The sequence below is a fragment of the Trachurus trachurus genome, assembly GCF_905171665.1.
Source record: "Trachurus trachurus genome assembly, chromosome: 7".
Taxonomy (NCBI): Eukaryota; Metazoa; Chordata; class Actinopteri; order Carangiformes; family Carangidae; genus Trachurus; species Trachurus trachurus.
Window position 1 is genome coordinate 1,192,334 of NC_139901.1, and position 25,167 is coordinate 1,217,500.

At 42.9% G+C, this 25,167-nt stretch overlaps 1 protein-coding gene across 4 annotated transcripts in view; it reads right to left on the reverse strand.

The window, feature by feature from the left end:
• magixa (MAGI family member, X-linked a) overlaps positions 1-25,167 on the reverse strand; it is an 80,257-nt gene that overhangs the window by 25,650 nt on the left and 29,440 nt on the right. For 3 of the 4 annotated variants that reach the window (XM_083976000.1, XM_083976001.1, XM_083975999.1), the window contains exons 9-13: positions 23,941-24,108; positions 21,058-21,227; positions 20,840-20,939; positions 19,788-19,956; positions 15,153-15,795 (exon numbers count right to left, since the gene is read on the reverse strand). In XM_083976000.1, coding sequence (XP_083832126.1) covers positions 15,153-15,795; positions 19,788-19,956; positions 20,840-20,939; positions 21,058-21,227; positions 23,941-24,108 — 1,250 coding nt within the window. The remainder of the gene's footprint in view (positions 1-15,152; positions 15,796-19,787; positions 19,957-20,839; positions 20,940-21,057; positions 21,228-23,940; positions 24,109-25,167) is intronic. The other variant, XM_083976002.1, reaches the window with a different exon arrangement.

Genomic DNA, 25,167 nt, shown 5'->3' on the forward strand with positions numbered 1-25,167 from the left:
CCCAAGACATGCATCAAGGAGTAGTTAAGTGACTGACTCCTTACCAAAAGTTGAAGGCTTATATAGGCCTGGGTCTATTCCCAAGTCGATTCACCACGATTGTCCTCTGAGAACTCCAATACCTCTCAACTTCACCCTCACAGACCTAACACTGTCCGTTGGGCGACGAGGGGATGGCAACTTCCCTCACAGATCCTGCATACTAATGTGAACCTGCCTGCTAGTTGACCTCTTACCTACCCCTCTCTCTCTCTGGCTGCACATAAGCAGTTGGCTGATCTTTAAGTCACAAAACATACTCCTTTCAATTAGATATACAAAACAAAACATTATATAATCATTTGTGATCATTTAAGATGATCAACATTAAATCTTAAACTAATAGATACATAATGAGTATATGTCTTTTTTAATAGTAGCATAATATTGTCTTTCAGCATTAACCTATTACAAACTTTCATGTCATTTATGATGAAAAATACCACAACATTCCCCCCTGTGTGACTGGTCAAGTCACAAACAATCCCAATGGATGCATTCAACATGTCAACCTACGTGTAGTCATGGATTCCACCCTTAACCAAATCGGGACAGAAGGAAGTCCAACATAAATCAAAATAATGACAGAGTCCATAAAAGTAATACATCAGACATCAAACCCAAACCAAAAATAAAATACACACAATACGAGAATCTTCAAAACATGATAAATGATGATAATTACATGTTTCTCCTCAAGGTTCTTAAAACTTAGTTACAAGATTATAATCCCTTTAACACAAAATATAATAAAAAAGTGCTCAAGTGACAAGAAAATGAAATTGTGCTCTCGTGAAAAAGATAGATATATAAAAGCATGCAATGTTTCCTTCACTTATTCATCCTTCAAACCTTGAACTGTCTACATGATTCAGACAAAATGAAGTGTGCCACAGTGGTAGCATTCAAGAATCAGGGTGACACGATGTTTACCAATATCCTCTTCTTTCTGTAAACCCCATTTCATTCTCTCTCTGTATTTTGACTTTACAATCTTCTCCCTCTCTCCACGTACGTACGCTTTGCATACAGGTGAAAGGGTCTTGACTGCATCCCTAAAATCGGTACACTCCATTCTCCTGAATCTTTGCTCATCTGTTTCTTCTTCAAGGCGAGCTCTGGCCCAAGGTGTCTCCTTCAGATAAGCCTCCTTTACACATCCCTGATTACTAGGAGACTGAGGATCCTGAACCCTTCCTTGGACGTCGATACCATGTGATGTACCTTCACCCCCATTATCCCAATCAGATGACTCCAACAATGATGCAATGTCACCCAGTAGTGATGTCGTGTTGGGCGAATGAGGGGCCAGTACGTCAGTCATCCTCCATTGATGTTGTAAAACGGGTATCCTAGTTGACTCCAATTCTCTGCATATCCTGGCACCAGGAATGGACTCGTGGTCATCACATCTGGTGGGAGGTGTCGACCTTGGCCACCTGGTTGGTTAGTTGGTTGGCTCTGAATTCTCTGGTTTGGATTGAAATAAGGTGAAGTATTTGGCCAGTAGCTAGGCAGGGAGGGCTGGTTCTGTCCACCCTCGTTACTTCCCTGCCTGGCACTTCCACTTTGGTCAGCCATGTTAATCTATATGGACAACAAATAAAGATTGATTAGTTCATCTTTCCAGCTTTCAGAATCATTCTGATAGTTCTTCCGTTCTTCTAATGCCTTCATTCCTATTGCTACTATAAAAGATCCCTCATAAAGTGTAGATCTAATCTTATATGGCTTTATTAACATCTCAAAAGCTTCTGTTCCATATCTTGACACGATTTCATGAGTACTGAATAACAGTGAGTTCTGATAATGCACTGACACAATTTCTATTCTACCTTTAGTGAACAACGGCATACAATATTTCTTCTCCAGATTAATCACATCATATCTGTATGTTAAAGCGAGCCCATCCACTCGTACAGTAAGATCTTGATTTAACTGATAAGTAACTCTTCTCCAATTTTCACATTTTAGTTTTTCCAAACAAACTTCGTAAGGTTTTGGTATAAATGGAAATGTTGCGGAGTGTACTGACTGACGGCTATATTGTATAAAGGTCTTTGATTCTTTCACTAAAATTGTTCCTAGGGGCAATTGGTTCAAGATTGATTGCAAACATTCGTGGTATACTTTCTCTAATTTTGATTTGTTTCTTCCCCTTGTCCGTCCCATTTTATTCGTCTAATAGTTCTAAGCCTATTTCTTCACTATTTTGATCTCCGTCAATCATTTGCATAGTTTCCACAACATCAAGATCATTTTCTTCATCAATTCTCAATGAATATTGTCCAGCTATAACTCCAGTAGCTCTTTTTATCAATACTTTAATCATGGGGAATACACAACAAAGTACGATAATAATCATTAATATCAGTGTGCCAATTACCATTCCCACTACTTGCAGAATCTTTTTCCAGGACAATTTGTCCAACACTCCCCAAATCTTTTCTAAGATGTCAGGTTTTGTATTCCAGTTTGAATTTACAACATGTTCATTTCTGATGCTTTTCATTATGTTCAACATGCGGGTTAAATTACCATTCTCTCCTGTGTGTAAAGGTATTGTGGTGCAGCAGTTTTCCCCAATATAGCTGCAAACACCTTGGTGGGGCGCTGTAATTGTATCTATGACAAATCTATTTTGTATGGCCATTAATGAAGTAGCATGTAACTGTTTCTGTGTTACTTCTGCAGTGGCTATGGACCAATTGATAAATCTCTGCTGGTTGTACCATAAATAATTTACCCACTTACTGTTTCTGGCTATATACTGTGAATTCACTATTGTTCCCACCATCGGTATCCATCCTATTGCCTTACCAGATCGAATCCATGCAGTACTAATAGCCGCTTCATTTTCAGGCATTCCCTCAGGTTCTTGTTTCCATGATATGTAAACTTTTTCATCTTCAGTCCACTTTTCAAACTGACTTCTTTTACTTCTTTCAGCTGAATTAACAGATGGTTTCAACACTGTTAATTGGCTTGTCACCATGACTGGGGCACATATACCAGTCCAGTCAGGCGATAATGTAATAGTTAACTTGTCACTACCTTCACATATCCAAAAGATATCAGCCAAAGGTGTTGTACCATTTGCCAATGAAGGCAGATCCATAGAATTCACATGAGTATTATTTTGAATCAAATACCATATGCCACCATCCTCTTGTATTTGTTTACATTGCATACTAGATTTCTCTGTTGTTTTACAATAATGAATAAGTGTGGATTGTTTATATTTCGTCTTTGTACTGTTAAAGCGTACATCGGAGCACTGAACTCTTTGATCTTTCATAACAGTTCCTCTCAGTGCTCTGATCAGTGGTTTTCCTCTCGCAATACAAAATGGATGGACCATGGTATTAGCTATTAGGGCATTCGGAGGAATTAATATTTCCAAATCATGGGGTAATATCCTAGGGCAGATATACGTGTCATTAGACCACCCTTTCTGAGTTCCGCTTGCTAATTTCATTGTACAATAACCAAAGCACGTCATCTTTTCCTGACAGACTGTTGAATCAGCTCCTGGAAGCGGCAGAATTTTTGATGGCCTATTTGCATTATAACATGCAATACAGTCTTTACTACTTACTTGCTGAGCTGAAAATTTCATCCACTGGTAGAACATGTTTGTTCCCCCTCCTAATTTTGTCCAGGTTACTTTTGGTGTCTCACGTCGTTCACGTAGGCCATATTTAAGCGTCATTAATTTGGCTGTTTCTCGTTTCATTATTGATTTTTGCATTAATTGATCAGTGCATTGATCATTGTCACAGCTCATCCTCATGTTTATTACTGCGTCAATTTGACATCTTTTTGCAACTGGCAGGGTTTCAACAATCGAGCGTCCAAATATTCTTACCACTGTTAGATTATACATACAGCTTCTCACATAGGTAAGGTTAACTACTTCATTTGCTGGTATTTGTTCATGTTTAATAGCCAACAATCCTGCTGCCAGTGCACAATCAGCTGTTAGTTGTCCAGTTTTAATTTCAACATGATTAGAGATTATTATATAGTAAATCAATATTAGAAGGGCTACTACTGCACCTCCTCTACATAAAATGTATTTATGTTTGGGCTTTCTTCCAGCTGTTCTTTTCCTCCATATAATCACGCTCTGTGTCTGTTTTAATGTAGTTATAGTAGCCTGTTTTGGTCTTTCTCGGCTTTCTGCTTTAATTTGTTCTGGTTTAACATTATTGTCAGAGGGTCTTTGTTCCTCCTGCATTTTGCTTCAGTGCCAGTCTCTTAGAACGTCTTTCTTTCACTATTTCTTCGGGCTGCGTCTGGTCCTGCAGGGAGGCGTGGCCGTCCCTTAGATTCCCCTGCGATTGGATCTGTCCCTGCGGGGAGGCGTGGCCGTCCCCTTCTGGTTCCTGTGGATCACTTGTGGCTCCAGGTGGTCTCTCTGCTTTGCAGCAGTGGTTCAAATGATACCAGAGAGTCTTACCTTCTACTTTCAAAGCAGTAGGTGTTACTATAATGACTTTGTAAGGGCCTTCCCTTCTTGGTTGATTCCACTTGCGTTTAAACACCCTCAGGTAGACCCAGTCTCCTGGTTCAATACTCTTGAGTGGTTCTGGAATGACAGCTTCTCTGTTCTCCACTGCTCCTTTGACCTGTTGAGATATAACCTTGTATATTTGAGTCAGCTGCTGTAAATAACATGTCAATTCTCTTTCACATTGTTCAAGTGGTGGACCTTTATACGGGCCCCTGAAGAAGGGGACCAGCATTGGTCTTCCAGTAAGCATTTCATGCGGTGTTAGATGTGTCATTCGGTTAGTTTGCATTCGCATTCCCATTAGTGCCAAAGGTAACGCATCTACCCAGTTCAACCTATACTGGCTGTTAGCAATGATCTTTGCTAACTTAGATTTTAACACTCCGTTAGCTTTTTCCACAATTCCCTGTGATTGGGGATGATAGACACAGCCAAACTTCTGATTTATTCCCAACATTTTACACGCTGTTTTAATGGTATTAGCCACAAACGCTGGACCGTTATCTGATGAAAGAAAATCTGGCACGCCGAACCGCGGGAAGATGTCGCGACATAAAAATTTCGCAGTCGACTTTTGATCTGGTCCTTTAGTGGGGACAGCTTCTACCCATCGGCTGAATCTGTCTATCACCACTAGGATGTATCTATATCCTCTTATCCGTTCTGTCATGTCAATATGGTCCATTACTAAATGCCGAAAAGGACCATCCGGCGGTGGCATGTGTGAAATTGGCGCTGAAAAACTTTTTCTAATATTATGACGCGCACACACATCACATTCATGCAACACTCTTTCCACAGTACTCGCTAAGAAAGGTGACCACCAGACATTTTGTATTCTTTTTATCACCTCCCCCCTTGCGCAATGGTCAGGGCCATGCGCATCACGAATAGCTACCTTTAACAATGCACTTGGTATTACAAAATGTCCATGAATACTTCTCCATAGTCCCTCTTCAGGACCAGAGGCGGTTTTAACTGCACCTCGATTCTTCCAGACAGACTGCTCATATGGACCAGCCCTGTCTTGAGCAAGTATTAAAGACGCCACATCAGCTAGAGGTGGATCATCTTCAACCATCAGCATGGGACCTATAGTTTCACTAGCTGCTGCTTGTTTAGCCATTTCATCTGCTAAGTTGTTACCCTTAGCAATCAGTGAGTTTGCCTTCTGGTGGGCAGCGCATTTTATAATAGCAACCGCTAAAGGGAGCTGCATTGCCATTAGAAGATCAGCAATAGCCTCAGCATGCATAACAGGTGATCCATCTGCTCGGACAAAACCTCTTTGCTTCCAAATACTACCATGCACATGACACACTCCATAAGCATATTGTGAGTCTGTATATATGTTGACACGTTTGTTTTCACTGAACTGACATGCAGCAGTCAGCGCTTTAAGTTCTGCCAACTGTGCTGAACAAGGTTGTGGTACTTTAATTGCTTGTTGTTTTTCGAACGTACCATCATGTTTGAGTTCCACAACAGCATAACCTGCGTGGTTACCCCTGACATCTCTGAAACATGATCCATCCACAAATAAAGTTAGTTCAGCCTCAATTGGTTCATTATACAGATCATTCCTAGGTTTCAAAAATGTGTCAGTTATCTCTACACAATCATGAGGAGATCCCTCCTCAGGTAAAGTTATGCGGGTTGCAGGGTTAGCTGTCTTGCAGCGTTGGATAGTTAATTCTGGTGCTGACAAGATAACTTCATAACCAGTCTTCCTGGCCTGCGTTAAGACAAATCTGGGACTCGTGAGCAGGGCATGCAACTGATGCGTTGTATATAATAACACCGGGTGTCCCATAGTCAAAGTTGAAGCTTTTTGAAAAGCATATGCAGCTGCTGCCAATCCCTGATAACATGGGGGCAGTCCTGCTTCAACAGTATCCATCTTTGTACTATAATAAGCCAAGGGTTGTTTCACCGAACCTGCATCCTGCATCAATACTGCACAAGCGTATCCATTTCTCTCAGCAACATACAAATGAAAAGGTTTAGAATAATCTGGATGTCCCAGTGCTGGAGCAGTCTGTAAATCTCTCTTTAAAGCTTCAAATGCCGCTTCGGCCTCATCCGTCCATTGTAACTGAGCACCACTGTCTTTTTGTCCTGCAGCATGAATAATTGCACGCAGTGGAGCTGTTTTAAGAGCATATTCACAGATCCATGGTCTGCTGTAACCACACATTCCCAAAAACGTTAACATCTGTGAAACTGTCCGTGGTTTTGGTGATTTAATTATCACTTGGAGTTGTGAGGGGGCTATAAGCCTCTTATCTCCACACAATCTCCTGCTAAGATACTCCACCTCCTGACAGCAGAACTGGAGTTTCTCTTTGCTGACCTTATGACCCTGTTTTGCAAGTGCAGTCAGAACAGCCAGGGAATCCCTCTCACACTGCTCCTTCGTTGGGCTGCATATCAGAATGTCATCCACATATTGTATCAAAGTACTGTTGATATCAAGATGATTCAAATCATCCCTTAAGACTAAATTAAATTTTGTTGGGCTATGTTTATAGCCCTGTGGTAACCTTTGATATTTGTACTGATTATTCTCAAATGTAAAGGCAAAAAGATACTGAGAGTCTGGATGCACAGGCACACTGAAAAAAGCAGAACATAAATCAATGACTGTGTAGTACTTGGAGTCCGCAGGCACGTTGGAGAGCAGGGTGTGTGGATCAGGAACGACAGGCGTCTCAGCCTCCACTATGGCATTAATAGCTCTAAGATCATGTACTAATCGATAATCATTTGAATTTGGTTTCTTTATGGGGAAGATCGGCGTGTTGCAGGGACTCTTAGTTTTAATCAACACTCCTGCTTCCACCAGACCTGCTATAATGGGCCTGATGCCTTCAATTGCCTGTTGCTTGAGTGGATATTGTCTTTTATATGGCAACATAACATTTTTCCTAAGTGGTACTCGTACTGGTTCAGCTGATTTTACTAATCCCACATCAGTCTTGTGTTTTGACCATATTGTTTGTGGAACTTGACTCAACATGTGCTCATGTTCTAACGAGAGTGTTAATTGTTTACATGCAACCTCATGCACTATTACTCTCTGTGTGATCCCATTGTCATTAACATCTATTATTATTTTCTGATATGTTTTGTCAGGGGAAATATACACATTTTCCTTTCCCGTTGACTCCCAATCAGTAATTTGTGATGCAGCTTTTACCATTTCTCCTAATTGATATGACTGAAACTCCCCTCTCACCCACAGTGCCGCGTGAGGCAAGGAACATGAAACCTGAAACCAGGGATGCAGCTCTGTTGGAAGATTTATGACTGCAGCTACACCCTGAGGCCCCTGGTAGATAACACTGCTGGAGAAATAATAAACTTTATTATTCATCAAAGCTTTCCAGCATGCTTCATAATCTATATATTCCTGTTCCTTGTCATACAGCAATGTACAGTGAAGTGGCAGTTCAGGTTCATTTCCTATTCCTAATTGCAACTCCAAACATGCTTTCCATTTTTCCCATTCGTGCATCAATTTTGATTCAGCGTTTAACTGAAGCCAGTATACAACAGATAATCTACACTCTATTTGCCCAGAATTGTATTCTTGGTGAATTTGTGCCATAATTTTACACGGTGTACTTTCATCTTGAAAATCCATCCATAACCCATCTGGAGTACACTTAATATTAGCTTTTAACGCGCATAATATATCTCTTCCTAAAAGATTAACAGGTGTGTTCTTAGAGTACAGTAGTGGAGCAACCACTGTTTTTCCTTCTATTTTCATTAATATTGGTTGGGTCATCGGTATAATTTGACTTTTCCCAGAGAAGCCCACTGTCTTAACAGCCGTGTCAGACAGAGGGATGTTTTCAATTGTTTTTCCTATACAAGAATAACTAGCCCCTGTATCAATCATAAAAGCATAGTTTGTATCGGATATTGTTACTGTAACGATAGGTTCATCCTGAGACTGTCTTGAGACAACGGGTGCCAATAAATTTCTAGTAGGCCTCTCTGGGCAGCCCTATTGCTGCATCTCGTTTGACCATGGAGCATTCTGACACTCATTACGGAAGTGTCCAGGTGCTCCACAGCTCCAACATATGACGTCGGGCACCATTCTTGCTGGTCTGCGGGGAGTGGTCTGTTGTATTAGTGATCCTCTCCTCCTCCCACGAAATGGTGGTCTGAATCTCTCCATAGGCTGTCCCCTAGGACGATAGTCTCTGTATTCATCTTCGTCGTAGTTCACATAACGCGAGGAAGAAATTGTTTGTCCTTCTTGCTGTCTTCTTGGATTTTGTTGAGCCAGTGGATAGGGCCTCAGCACAAATTGTTCAGGTTCTTTTGGCGGTTTAGCTTGTTCTTCAGCTGTCGCGGCTGTAACCACCGGTGCCTGGACTTTTGCTTTATCCTTTTTTTGTTTGGCATTTAACTCATTCAACTGCAGTTGAGTTAGTTTGGTCATCAGATTTTTGTTGGCTTCATTCTCCTTTTGTTTTTCTTTTCTGACGTTCTGTACATGATGAATGATGTGCTCTGAGAAAAGAGGCCAATCCATCTTCATGAATCCCACCACATCATCCAGACGTTTTTGCACTTCAGGTGGCAGAGTCTTTTTAACCATCACTTTGAACAGGCTTTTTGTAGTATCGTCTTTATTCCACGGACTCCCCGTCTCTTCTTTCCATCTTTTTTGGAACTCACGTAGGAACTTGGACGGACATCCATCATCTTTCAGTGTTTCTCCTTCCAGTTTGGATGGATCCATTCTTTCAGGAAATTGTTTTCTTAGTCCTGCCCAGATATTGTTTCGGTGACCGTTGAACCCGATAGCATCACACGTATTCCCACGCACAACATCTTCCAAGTTAGCATCTTGGAAGATTTCTTCTGTTGTCTGTTTTCCTACTTCGTACATCAATATCGACTTCAAATCTCCAAGAGCCAGAGTTATTCCAGAAGTGTTTTGTTCAAAAGCAGTTATAAATCTGCCAGCCCCTTCGTTAAGATCAGGAAGACGTCCTGCCAATCCGATCATGTCACCGAACGACCAGGGCACGTATCTTGGCTTGTTCGGAGGCTTCACCACAATAGGGCAGATGGCATTTTGTTGCTGGGATCTTCCCGCTGCTTGTCCAACCAATTTCCCGTCTCTTAGTATCATGGGTTCTTCAGGACAATCTCGGGCGGCAGCCGGTTTTAAAGTACTAGTTGAGTATTCTTGCTGCTCAACTTCAGGTGGCTGCTCACGTTCTTCATCATCCCATTGATGTACATCAATACATGTTTGTTGTTCAGCTCTTTGAGATTTTGGTTTGACATCTCTGGAAGATACGAAAGCTTCTTGTAGCCCATCCAGTTGAATTCTTCTTAAACGTTGCATTTCTTTTAAGTATGCTTGTTGAGTCTCTATTATGGTTTTGTCTTCCATAATCATTGTACCAGTCAGCTCCATCTTCATGTGTGGGGGAGAGTCTTTGACATCGAAATCGACTTTTCTTTTCAATTTCTCATCAACAGTTTTCATTTCTTCTTCTAGTCGTTTTATTTGTTCAGAAATTGTGTCACATGCTTTCGTCTTTTGTCGATAATGTTGTTGGTATGTTACAGGTGACCATTGAGCCTGCTTGCCTGAAATCTCCTGTTGGAATGCATCAGCTGTTCCATACAGAGATTTCCTTCTCACACTGGCTTCACCTCTTTCTTTTTTCTTTTGGTCCAGTGATTGTGTTATAGTTCGTTCATACTCTCTTCTGTCTTCCTCTTCCTGTTGTTTAGATGTTCTTGGTATGTTATACATTTTAATATCATTCTGCACTTCTTCCATAGAGTCCACACTGAATGCAGACTGCCTTGATTGTTTTTCTTTTTTCAGTGCAGCTTCATGGGTGGAGCGCATTCTCTTCAGTATGCGCTCATCACGTGACGTATCACTGTCGTCTTCTTCCTCATCAGAGGACGGCTCCTCCCATGACACCGAAAATTTTCCCTTAAGTCCGCCTTTCCTGTCCACTTTAGTTCCTCTGGCTGGGAACTGCCCCACTGAGACTCCTCCCCTATGGACTGTGTATGGAGGGGGGTCTAGATGCAGCGGAGGGGCTGAAGGAGCAGCAAGCTCTTTTCTGCACTTCTCCTTTTCTTTATCAGCCTGTTCCGCAACAATAGGCAACTGAGTGGCACCCAAGGTCTGACGTCGAGCCGCCAAACGAAACCATCTTAACACCTCTCTTTCTTTGGCCCGTTCCCCTTCACGCTTTTTACTTTTATCCAAAGATTTATAATGTTTAATGTTAGCTTCCACTTCGTTGCAACAAGCAATATTGAAAGTTCCCCCAAGAGGCCATTGTAAAGTCCCAGTAATTCTTTTATGCCACGTTTTCATACAGCTTCGTATTTGAGATGCATGATCTGGATGCTGATTTATCACCATCTCTACTGGTGATTGCATCCTGTTTTCCTTCACCGGTTTATTACCCATGCTTTCTGGTGCCTCAGATGTTAAGTCCAAGTTAGTTGTAGTCTCTATCTGTTGTTTAGTTGTTGATTCGTCTGTTTTTATAATACTTATTAAAGCATTAATTCGCCCAACTGTGATACCGTATTTTATTCTTTGTTTGTCAGTAAGTTCAAAGTTTAATTCATTTATTGAATTATGTTCGTCAGGAGCGTTCTCTTTATTAAGGATCCCAAACTGTCCTGTCTCCCACTTGACCTGTCGAGGGATAATTGATATAGTCAGCCGTGGATCTGCTGTTCCACTGTTCTTCCCTGCAACTGTCAGCCCCTCTGGAATAGCCAGAAACGGGGTTAAAGACACACTAGCTCTAGATCTGGGACTCCTACAAAGTTGATCTAATATATAGGACAAATTTTTAGAATTCCAAATACTTTTTAATGTGTCTTCCCACGGTATAAACGGATAATCCTCCTGTGCTTGATCCAAGCTTTTAAACGTTGTCAAATGCCACAACCTCTGGCTTATTAAATGCTCACTTTGCCAACATATAGCCCTCTTTTTATTTCTATACACGTTCTCTAACCAAAAGTGAGTCCTGATTCCTTGAGTTTCAATTTCACCTTCGTTAAGGGTGATCAAGGTTTCATCAGTTTGATTAGTTTCATCCATCCGTTGAGGATGCTATTTTTATTAGTTGCTATTAAATAATTCAAATCAAATCTTCATTCAAATGCAATTTTTATTGTTATGCATATCTGCATTTCGAATTTTACAACTAATTTTCTCAAGTTTAAATTATTGTTAACCTTATGTATTCCTTACTCGCATTCACTTTGTTAAAAGTTAATATTGGTCACTTACTATTCAATTAGTTTATATATTGCTTTTTAACTTTTATTTTTATCACTTTCTTCACAAATTCGTCAGCTTTATTACCCAATGATTTATTTTCTACTCATTCACCCATGAGCCACATTCACTCCAACACCTAAATCACACTTAGTTTATGGGCACCCCTCTCAAACCAACATCATCCAAAGTTTTTATCTTTACTGATTTATTGCCAAGTTAACAACTTTCACCACTCAGCGATCCTCTTAATCCTTGAGAAATTTCAACTAAATCCTCCTCTCTCCTATCTACTTATTAAAACACAACTCCTCACACTCGGCTAAATTCCTAATTGACATACAAATTCACATGTAACACATTACAACCCAATATTTCTACTTTTCAACCAGATTCTGTCAAACTCACTCACTCTCCCTTTTCATCTCTTCCACACACACAGGCTTTACCCACACAGACTCTTTCTTCTCACACACAAAGCCCCACACACACACTCTCCGCTGAAGCTCCACACACACCCACACAGGCTCCGCTGCAGCTACTCACTCTCTCTCTCCGCCCTTCATTCACATTTCATTTACAACAGTTCACAAACACTTAATCAGTACTGCACACATTCAGATTATATGATAGATTAATATGGAATATTTACACGATTAATCGTAGGCCTCTGCGTATATACAATGATCATGCATTCACTTTGCTCACGTCTACCTCGACGGAATTTTGCCAATAGCTCTTCACTCGAGCAGGCCTTCACTTGTCACACGTCTACCTCGACGGACTCTTGCCAATAGCTCTTCACTCGAGCAGGCATTCACTTTTCTCACGTCTACCTTGACGGACTCTTGCCAATAGCTCTTCACTCGAGCAGGCATTCACTTTTCTCACGTCTACCTCGACGGACTCTTACCAGTGGCTCTTCACTCGAGCAGGTGTATCATCACACGCATCACCGGACCATTATACCTCTAATGGATTTATTTGTCCACACGACAAAAGAAGTCGCCACACGCGACGCGCACTACACTTATTAAATTTGACTATATTTTTCCTAAACCGGTCGCTACCTGCGACTGTGCGCTTACACTCACTTATTTTTAAATTTGCCACCTGACAAATTACTCATCGCTTCCTGCGATTGCGTGCTGCAAAGCTTGTCCCCTCGACAATAATCGCTTCCTGCAACTGCACGCGTCACTTATTTACATAATCTGAAAGAATGTCAGATTTATAAAGAGAAAGAAAGAAAAGGTAAAGGTGAAGGTTAGAAGAGTCAGAATTCGGATCCAGCCTTAACAGCTTTACTTAATGATTCTAAGGTTCTTTTGAGAGTGAGAGTTGAAATCACCTGAGAGCAGATCACGCATTAATTATTTACCAATTATAATCAAATTAACTTTGCGCGCTTACCTTTTCAATGACTTTGAAGAACGCGTGATCAAACTCTCAGTTGTCTTCTCCTCTCAGCAAACTCCTGGATATAGCTCGCCAAAATGATGAAGATCAGAAAAATGCTCTAATTAACTAATCTTACATCTCACACCAAAAATAAATTCTGGACTCAAAATAACTCGCTGGAAAGGATGGATCCGACGTAGAGTTGTCTTTTATTTTCTTTAACAAGAAAGCAAACAAAGTTCAACCCGAGCCACTTACAGATACAAAGTTTAAAAAGAAAAGTAACAAAGTATCAGGCTGCATGCAAAGCACAACCCCAAGACATGCATCAAGGAGTAGTTAAGTGACTGACTCCTTACCAAAAGTTGAAGGCTTATATAGGCCTGGGTCTATTCCCAAGTCGATTCACCACGATTGTCCTCTGAGAACTCCAATACCTCTCAACTTCACCCTCACAGACCTAACACTGTCCGTTGGGCGACGAGGGGATGGCAACTTCCCTCACAGATCCTGCATACTAATGTGAACCTGCCTGCTAGTTGACCTCTTACCTACCCCTCTCTCTCTCTGGCTGCACATAAGCAGTTGGCTGATCTTTAAGTCACAAAACATACTCCTTTCAATTAGATATACAAAACAAAACATTATATAATCATTTGTGATCATTTAAGATGATCAACATTAAATCTTAAACTAATAGATACATAATGAGTATATGTCTTTTTTAATAGTAGCATAATATTGTCTTTCAGCATTAACCTATTACAAACTTTCATGTCATTTATGATGAAAAATACCACAACATTATCTTGAGTTATTATGGTTTTATTGGGTTACATTTTTCTTGAACTTCTATTTGTGGTTGTATTTTAAGGTTTTTCACCTGCTTTTGGCCTCGACAACTTTCAAAATAAAAGAAAGAAAATAAATAATTGATTCTTGGTCATTGAGTGAATTCTAGTACAAATCTTCTGAAGCAAGCTGCCTGTTCAAGTGGGGGAAGCTGCAGGTTAAAAAGAGTGAGGGCCACTTGACACTCGTAGTTACTATTTCTGATGGATCTTAATGGAGACTTTCCCATGCTTACACACACTAAAATGATATGCATAGCACAAATATTTAAACTGACACACGCCAGTCTCCAAAACATTTAACACATTTTCTGCTTTACACATGTTTTGCAATTCAAAATGTCACTTTTTAAATGCACTGAACACGGCTCTCTGCATAAGACACTCTGACATAAAGTCACATGTTTGTCATTTCAAAACACTGCCATTTAAAATGACACTACATGAGCTAATTGTTCAATATATGTGCCACCTGACCAAACACCTCATTGGTTAATTGTTACTACTTCAATCAGGAAGGAAGCACTAAAAGTCGTAAGTCGTGACTTGAAGTCATAACTTCCGTTCAAAAGCCTGCCTGGAACGCAGCACAAGAACCACGAGTGTACGTTCTTAGGTTAAAGCAGAAGTCAGCGCTCCGGTGGTTTTGTCTAACTTCCTATCAGCAGATGGAGTTAGCAGTCCCCGCCCTCGTCCCTACGTCACCACATTCACACGCATCCCTTGGCTGCACACACAGAGAGGACCGCCCCTTTATGCCGTTCTCTCTCCTCATTGGATAAAGGTTGTAGGATACAAGGAAAGTTTTCTCCTCGGCTCAGAGCAGAGCAGAGTGACTGACAGACCCGTGTTTCAGACCAAACACTCTATAGAAGTGATTGCTGTCGGAAGATAGAACTATTTAAGACTTATATTAACACAAACATTCCACTTACTTCTGCTTTAATGTCATGTTCATTTCAGAGGCTTTCAAATTTAAAATCTTTACCACTGACCAATCACAGCTTCACTCCAGGATCCAAACATATTCCATATGAAGTTTTACCTGGGAGAAGCTGAGGCTCTGGACGTCGGCTCCATTGATCTTCACTATGGTGTCCCCCGGCTGCAGGGAGGGGCACTGCCTTCGATCCCAGACCCGCCTCACCACCGCCAGCTGACCCCCTTGGCCCCCAGCTGTTACGCTGAACCCCAGGCCCGCACCCTCGCTGCGCCCCAGGGCCACCGGTACAAGCTCTCCACCGGGGGCCGACGCCGGTGACCCGGCCCCGAGGGGGAGCGCTAATCCTGGGCCTCGGGAGGCCGGGGGGGGCACTTGGTGACTGGCTGGACACCCGTTAAAGCCACAGGGTGGGATGTCTCTGGGTGGGGTCGGAGCCAGGGAGGTCTGGGGCATCGGCGGCCGGTGCATAGGGTGGGCTGGGGGTGTGGAGGCCGCGGGGGGGTTGTTGTTGTTGTTGACGACTCCGGTGGGACTCGGGGAGCTCTGGTGGGGGCCCGTCTCTGGCTGAGAGAGGGGCAGTTTGGACAGAGTGTGGGACGACGAGGACGCGATGGGGAGCGTAGAGGAGAAGATGGGGAAGGTGGTGGTAGACAGGTCGCTCTCTGACGACTTGGAGCTCTGATGGTGGAGGGAGGAGGAGGAGAGGGCGGGGAGAGTGCTGCTGTTGTAGCGAATCAGTGAAGACCTGTGAGGAGGAGGAAGAGGAGGGGGCGGGGACAGGAAATACTTTTTAAAAATGTATTACACAATTATCAAAACCTTACGGCGTGTTCACACCGGGCGCGAGGTGAATTTTTCTCGCGATAAGATTACATACAAAGTCAATGCAGGGTTTCCCGCAGCGCTCTCCTGAGCTGCCGCCTAAACTAACGTCTTAAAAATATAAAAATGTAGCGATATTCACCACTTAATATGGCGCAACCCCCCCCCCCCCCCCCCCCGACAGGACAGACACCACCTTAACTAACAAATTTTCTGGGGGAAACACTGCAATGTACAGATGCGAATGGACGCAAATTTGTGCCGGCGGCGCGAATGACGCGAATGGTGCGGCACGAATGAAGCGAAAACGCGAAACAACAAATTTGGGTTCAATATTTTGAGTTCAATATATTGAACTCAAGCGAAATATTCGCGTGAATGCCACGAGTAAAAACAAAATTCTAACAGGCAAACTCGAGCGAGAAGAGCGAGGCGAATATTTTACTCGCGCCCGGTGTGAACGCACCGTTAACACTCAAGGAGCAAAATATCGGCCCAGGTTTGCACCACTATAAGTGTATAGCCACAGTCATGAGGTACCAGTGAGGAGAAGTGACAACGTGTGGTAGTGTTGTCACGATACCAACATTTTGGTACCGGTATCGGTACCAACATGTTTTTCGATACTTTTCGATACTTTTCGGTACTTTTCCACATAAAAAGAGAACAAAAAAATGTCATTATTGGCTTTATTTTAATAGAAAAATTTTGGACCATAAAACAGGAAATCAGAAAACAGTTACTGCTGCTGCAGGATTAACATTCCATCTATATTAATCTGAACTCTTCCTAAATTAAAAAAATGTCTGTTTAAAAATGAACATCAACTTGTTTTCTTTGCATTATTTGAGGTCTGAAAACACTGCATCTTTTTTTGTTATTTTGACCAGTTGTAATTTTTGGGAGAAATTGTTATCAGTAGTTTATAGAATGAAACACAAATGTTCATGTTACTCAAACATACACCTATTGTTTCCCATATGTAGACCAAATTGATTCTGTTCCCCCCACCCCCATCAACGCAATATCGTTCCGTTAATTCATCTCTGCGTAGCGCTGCTTCGCCGTGCTCACTCACTCACAGAGAGAGAGAGAGAGACAGAGAGAGAGAGACAGAGAGAGAGAGAGAGAGAGAGAGAGAGAGACAGAGAGAGCATGCAGCCAGTGGTGATCCGCGGTAAAAACAAAACTTATTAACGAGGCTGTGGCGGCCGTCTCTCTCTCGCGCGCGGCGCACACACACAGACACACACACACAAACACACACACACAAACACAGGCACATGGACAGGTGGCGCTGTAACGGTAATGATAAAAAGCACCTTGCTTCGTTTGTGACTCGCTCTCTCGCTCCTCGCGGCTCAAATTACAATGCGGCGACTTCACGCGGCGACGTCACCGCTGCTGGCGGCGCAGAATGAAAGTACCGGTCCCATCTAAGCGCAGTATGGTACCGTTTTAAATGCGTTAGTACCCCGGTACCAATCTAGTACCGGTATACCGTGCAACCCTAACGTGTGGCGTTCAAACCCACTTGCCAAGTGGCCATTGACTTCTTGGTGAAACAGTTTGCATCGTCACCCGGAGACCCAGGTTCGAAACCCACCTGGGGCATGCCTATAACAACTAGGGATGTCCAATATTGGAAATTTGCCGATATCCGATACGGCAATGTTGTCCAGCACTAGAATTTCCGATTCCGATAATAACCGACACCAATATTCAGGCTTTTCCCCAAAAAACTAATTAACAACATACCTCCTGTCAGGAATGAACACATTACTGTATGACTACATCTACTGTGATGCCCCACTGGATGCATTCCACAAATGAACATTGTTTATTTGTTTACAGACAAACAGACACAGACACACACACACACACACACACACGGACAGACAGACACACACAGACACAAAGCACTCTGACTGACGGACCAAACCATCAGCCACTGCACACGTTGTGCGATGTACCGCAGCGCACACTGATTGTCTTGAATGGGGGCGCTGCATTGCTACAACGCGCGGGATGGCGACGATTGGAGCAGAGACGAATTATGAGGAAATCGGGGAGTGACGCGTGAACAGCCAATCATCTTACAGACACGTGTGCCCTCTGTCTGGCTCATCTTATCACTGGACCCTACGAGTGACAGCGAACAGCCAATCATGTAACAGCTGTGTAGCTTGGTTGCAGCACCATCGCCATGTTAGTTTGTTTACAACGGAACACCTGTAGAACACGTGGACTATTATTGTGCGTCTGAATCAGTGACGGCAATAACTAAGTAGCGAATTAACTAATGACGGTCCACCGCTATCTCACTATAAACTCCAGGCATTACCCTATCGGGATTTTATTATCGGCCTATAAACCGATAACGATATGGACAGACATTACATTGTTATGCTAATATCGGCCAATATTATCAGTCTGATATTATCGGAAATCCCTAATAACAACCACATCGGTCACATAAGCACAATGTCAGCCTCACACTATTTGCAAAACACTTAACACACTGATGTATGTGATAATGTCACTTCTTTGCAACTCCAAAGCACTGATTATCAAATGATCACACCCATGAGCCAATTGGTTAAACACAACCATCAGGTGCATAAACACAGGGTTGTTTAATGGCAGACACACTGATCAGGTTTAAGGACTATAAAAATGCCTGTCTTCAACCAAATTGACCTCTTGGCGAAACAGTTTGCATCGTCACCCGCGGTGCGGGAGACCCAGGTTCAACACCCACCTGGGGCATGCCTATAACAACTAGGGGTGTCCCATATTGGAAATTAAGTCAGAAATGCACCAGTTGCAACACACTGTCATCTGGGACAATGAATCATTCCATCGCCCTGCTCCGGTCCAGAACTGGTGTTTTTTTTTTCTTCTTCAGATTGCTTCTTCTTTTTTTCTTCATTGTTTACAGTGACTGTACATTTAAACCTGTACTGGATTCAGTATTTTATGTTTGTCTGATGTTTTTGCTGAGCTTACAGTGGTATGCAATCTGCTGTAGTAGCATGAAAACTGGTTGTTGACTGATTTGGGTACTGTATATGAAGAGACATAAATGATATTTTGATATTCTCAGTCTGCAGCATTGGTCGTCGCGTCGGTGAGTATATTGTATATTTGCACTTTCTCTTCTCTCTCACTTACAGTGCTCTAATCACTGAGAAGTAGAATTGTTGAAGGTGTTTTAGGTTAAAGCAGAAGCAAGCGGAATGTTTGTGTTAATATAAGTCTTAAATAGTTCTATCTTTCGACAGCAATCACTTCTATAGAGTGTTTGGTCTGAAACACGGGTCTGTCAGTCACTCTGCTCTGCTGTAAGCTGAGGAGAAAACTTTCCTTGTATCCTACAACCTTTATCCAATGAGGAGAGAGAACGGCATAACGGGGCTGTGTGTGCAGCCAAGGGACGCGCGTGAATGTGGTGACGTAGGGACGAGGACCAACAGATCCATGACGAGGGCGGGGACTGCTAACTCCATCGTCTGACAAGAAGTTAGCCAAAACCACCGGATCGCTTACTTCTGCTTTAAACACAGCAGTGTGTAACTGGTTCAAATTGAATTAAGTCAAATGAAACATGTCTGTTTCCATATGATAACAAAATGTGATTTTTGTAAAGTAGTGTATAGTTTTTACAAGAGTGTTTCATTTTGGAAAAGATCTGAGGTGTTCTGCTAATTGGGTGTATGGTTGTGCTAATTGGGTGTAGTGTTTTGACAAACCGGATCCAGTTTTCAAAGTCATGCTTAAGTAATCGAAAAAAGAAACTGTAAGACTTAGTAATAGTATAACATTCATTCATCTTCTGTACTGCTTCTCCTACTAGGCTCTCAGCTGACTGGGGCCTCTGCTGTCAGAACTTACAAAGCTGATAGCAACACTGACCTGGAAGTTCCAGCGTTGGACAAGCCGCCATCAGAGTCACTGTGATTGGCTGCTATCCTGTCAGGGGGAGGTGGACCCAGTGGGGCATCAGAGGAAGTGGGGGTGGGTGGGCCTGTCAACCCGTTAGTCATTGGCTGAGCAGTGTAGGAGGGCGGGGTTTGTCCCAGTCCTAGATTTGAGTATGGAAAAGATAGAAGACAGATAATTATTCATCAATTAATACAAAATAAATAATAAATAGATAAATGTATATATGGAATAATAGATGGATAAAGTACAGGTTAAAACTATGATATTTAAAGGAATAGTTCACTCGAAATTGAAATTTCACTCATTCTACTCACCCTCATGTGGATTAAGGGCTGGGAGAAGTTTCAGAGTCCTCCGTGGCTTCTCTGAGTTACAGGGGGTCTCGGCGTAGCAGTGCATGTCCATATAATGCTGCTCGTATGTAATGTCCGTCTTGTATTGAAGCCCCGAAATGCGAAATTGTTCCGAAAGAAATGAAATAAGTCTATATTTCAATCTTGTTTGTAACGGAAGCTCCTCTTCCTGGTCCGTCCAAATCTCGCGAGATTTGCACCGGCATCAGTGCGATTTTGGATGGACGGCATTTTGGGGCTTCAATACAAGACGGACATTACATACGAGCAGCATGGAGGTATTTGGATGTTTTTTGGTGTGTCTTTTTGTTACGAAGACAGTTGGTATCCATTTGCAACCGTTATATGGACATGCACTGCTACGCCGAGACCCCCTGTAACTCAGAGAAGCCACGGAGGACTCTGAAACTTCTCCCAGCCCTTAGTCCACAGATAATGAGTGAAATTTGAATTTTGGGTGAGCTATTCTTTTAAAGCAGGAACTCATGAAGTCAGACTCAGTTACAGAAGCTAGAGGGGTGAGACAGGAAGTGATGTCATGACATCCATCCTTTCTAAGTGGTTGGTGTTTTTCAGGTTGGATGTGAACCAGCCTCTCTGGGTGTTTGGGTTAACGTTGTTACTGTGTGAATTGTGTTTGGCGTTTGGGGGCTGGTGAGGTGGAGCGACCTGGCGTGCTGCCGTTGGCGTCCAGCGAGCAGCTGTAGGTCAGGTGCGTCAGGCCTCGGTTCAGGGCGGGGGGATTGGAGGGCTCGCTGGGGGTCTGTGGCTATGAGATGAGTCGGATACAAGGTTAGTGATTAATTCAAGGACACATGACTACATGATTATACAAAGAGCAATGATTACACAAAACAACTGTGAAGCAGAAACAAAGCGAAGCGCACCGTCTCCAGACTCTGCTTGGGACAGCCGTCGGGGTTGTAGAGCATGGGGTATCCTCTCCTCAGCACCACGTCCACACTCTGACCCATCGGCACTGACTTTAGCATCTCCACCACCTCTTTATGAGAACGACCCAGCACGCAGCTGTCGTTAATGTAGACCAGGATGTCGGCTGCAGGACCACAGACCAGGAGAGCAGGTTAGCGTGTCACAGTCTGACAGGAGCAGTGACATGAAGAAGAACTGAGTAAGCTCACATAAAGCTGCGTTCACACCGGACCTTTTGTTTTTAGAACGAGCGACGAGTTTACATGTTAAGTCAGGGGTCTTCAACGTTTTCCAGGCCAAGGACCCCCAAACTGATGGAGAGATGGAGCGGGGACCCCCTACTTATATATATTGTATAAAATGTGTTTTATATTTAACTGCCATATTCTGGACTATAAATCACGCTTTTTTTGGTGGTCATGCCACTCCTATATTTCGAAGGGACTTAAAAAAAAAAAAAAGCCATGTCATAGATCTATGATCACAACAGGTCACAACTACGCTCGTGGTAACTGAACGCTGCTACTGCACCAATGAAAGAATTACTAAACCATAAAAAGACAGATAAAACAAAGCAGTGTTTCCCCCACAGTGTTTTTTTTTCTCATGCATTTATTTTGAAAGGGCAGCTGGAGAGAGACGGGGGCGCGGAGAGAAAGTGAGAGGGGGGATTGACACGCAGCGATGGGACTGTTGGAGGGTCGCTGCAGCGGCCGTGCTCTACCAAGACATATGACGCTCGCGACTCACCCCCAGTCGTCAGCGCCGCGTGGGGGTGAAAACAAAGGACTTGTATGTAAAAATCCGAAATTAAGCTGCAGGGAACACCCCTATATTCACAATGGATCTTTTTTTCATAACTTCCATTTTTAACTTTTTCATTTTTTTTTTTTTCCCTCAACCAAAACATTCGCGACCCCCCTGCAGTACCTCCGCGGACCCCCTAGGGGTCGCTGACCCCCTGTTGAAGACCTCTGTGTTAAGTCAATGCAAACGAGCGATTGAGCGTTTAATCGCCCAGGCGAAAAATCGCTAGGGCTCCGAGCGACAGCGACGGGGCGTTTTTTCGCTCTGTCGCTCGAGATGAGAAATCCCAACTCTCCAGCCGTCAGTCGCTCGTCGCTCAGCGCTGATTGGCTGCCGTAATCCCTGTGGTGCCGGTGTAAACAGAGACACATGGCAGTGGGCATGACAGTCGGAAACTAGCCGTTGGCTAACACTGGCACTTTTACATTTTATTATGTCCATTAATGTGCATTGTCTTCCCTAAATAAAAATAAAATAAATAAATAAATAAAATCAAAGCGAAAATGCCAGTCTGTGGCTCTGTGCCAAATTGACGAGCGACTGCAGCTGAGCGACGTAGCGGTTTTTTTGGAGCGATACGAGCGACAGCGACAAAAATCAAAAGTCCGGTGTGAACGCACCTTAACATTCCTCCAGTCTGCAGATACAGAGCTGTAGTGGCGGTGGCCCTGGTTTAGGGTGACGTGTCGCTCCTGCTCCTGCAGCTTTAAATAAATGACCTTGCTTGAATAATACATACAGTTGTGTGTCTACACCGTATGCGTGTGTGTGTGGCTCCATGTTCATGGGACGTACAGTGGCAATGACCTGGTTTCCTGCATTAGCTGATCATGAAATGTGATCTGATGTAAGGCACAAGAGTGTTTCTGTTGATGTTCAGTGACTGTTTCCAGCCTGCACTGCTTTTTGCATATTTTATCTGTGAGACATGAACATGTGCAGGATATGAAAGCAAATTTGTCATTGAGATTTCAAACACTGTTTATCTATTTTTCCTTCCATCTTAAAGTTTTCTATTTATTTATTATTTATCTATTTAAAAGTTTTTCTACGTTTTTTTTTCTATTAAAATGATGTTATTCCCTTATTCCTCTGTGCCGTTGAGCAGTGCCACAGAGCCTCATGTTCCCAGGAGTATTCATGAACAAACACTGTGTGTGTGTGTGTGTTACATTCCTGACTTCTGTGCACGTGAGCAGGTCTGACAGTCTGGGAGAGAAAAGAGGCTGTGTGTCGGCGAGATTAAAGGGATAGTTCACCCAAAATTGAAATTTCACTCATTATCTACTCACCCTCATGTGGACTAAGGGCTGGGAGAAGTTTCAGAGTCCTCCGTGGCTTCTCTGAGTTACAGGGGGTCTCGGCGTAGCAGTGCATGTCCATAAAAATTAAATAAGTCTTTATTTCAAGCTTGTTTGTAACAGAAGCTACGAAGACAATTGGTATCCATTTGCATATTATATTTATAGTTATATTGACATGCACTGCTACGCCGAGACCCCCTGTAACTCAGAGAAGCCACGGAGGACTCTGAAACTTCTCCCAGCCCTTAGTCCACATGAGGGGGAGAAAAAAAAATTTTTTGGGTGAACTATCCCTTTAAAGCATTGGTGTGTGTGTGTGTGTGTGGATTAGTTGTAGCACATCATGACATCGTGGTCCCAAGGTCCTAGCCTGTTAAGAGCAGTCGTCATGGCAATGATAATAAACACCATAGGTTGTTGGTCAGTAAAAGGAAAAGGAAAAGAAACAGTGATGATCAGTTTCACATGGGAATCAGAGCAGTTTCCACCACCTGTCAGCTGACCTCAGAGCGGCCACTGACACTAGAGGGCGCTGCGCTGTACAATAAAACCCAGCTGAACTGTGGATGTCTGGATGTCTTATGTGTCACAGATCTTCACATGACACATGACAGACTGTGACATGATTGGCTGCAGAGTCAGTAGCATGGTGAAAGGCTGTGCACCTGGCAGCAGCAGCAGTAGAACCTTCAGCAGGATCAGCAGCAGCATGAACAGGATCAGTACCTGTGTTGAGAGCCGGCGGTCCTCCTGGTGTGACACTGTACACCTGGAGATACTCCCGGGGTCGACTTCCTCCGACGATGTTGAACCCGAAACCTCGAGGTCCTTTGGAGAGTCGGGTGTGGATGGAGTAACCCTTCAACTGACTGGGCTCGTCTGTGAACTCCGGGACTGACATAGAGGACAAGACAAGAAGTGAGAGGACAGGAAGGCTTAAAGAGATAGTTCAACATTTCGGCAACTTGGCCCATTGCCATAATCCCTATAGTCCCTATAGAAGTAGGTTTGTTACCTTTTAATTGTCTGTGCTATTTTTAGAACGGCGGAGCAGAGCCGCTCTAAAAACAGCTTGCACCGACAATTAAAGGTAACGAACCTTCTGCTAAAACTATAGGGATTGTGGCAATGGGCCAATTTGCCAAAATGTTGAACTATCCCTTTAAGTAAGGACATTAGACAACAACAGACGAAAGCTCATCAAAAGACATAGGAGTCAGTAGAAGACAGTGGAGTGGACATTGGTAGAAGACACTAGAAGACAGTAAGAGACACTAGAGGAAGGTAGAGATAGAGGTAAGCCAAAATCTTATTTTAGACTTTGCCACTTTTACTTCTTTTTAAATAGCATTTTAGACTTTGCTGCTCTTATTCTCTGACATAAGTTTGTAACGGGTTGTGCAATATTGTTGTTATTGTATTATTGTTATTTTTTGTGCATGATGATGCGTGCTTGTGGTCTTGTGTTGTCTTCTGCTGCTGGTAACATTGTAATTTCCTGCGAAGGATTAATAAAGTATCTTTAACTTTAACTTAACTTAACTTAAATCGTAGAGGGCCACATTGACCAAAGGGGGCAGTAGAGCTCAGTAGAAAGCTGTAGAGGGCAGTTAAGAGGCACAGTAGAAGACAGTGTGGTTCCATCTCTTAAGCCATATCTGCACGGGATTAGTATTACCTGGGGACCTCTGGTGATTTGTAAATTACCCCCTCACGTCTGTGTTTCTTGCTGTGCATTCGCACGGGATAAGTGAAGTCTGTATTTTTACCTGACATGGCTCTGATATGACGTCAAAGCTGTGCACGTCGTAACATTCGCTGCTGTCACATCCATGTGCGAGTCAAATGTAAATAAAATGTCAAAGCAGCAACGTGACATCGCAACAGTGCAGTTGTTGTCGCAATAACGGGCCGTCACGGCATTTGTATTAAGCCTGTTGTAAGCCGCCATCA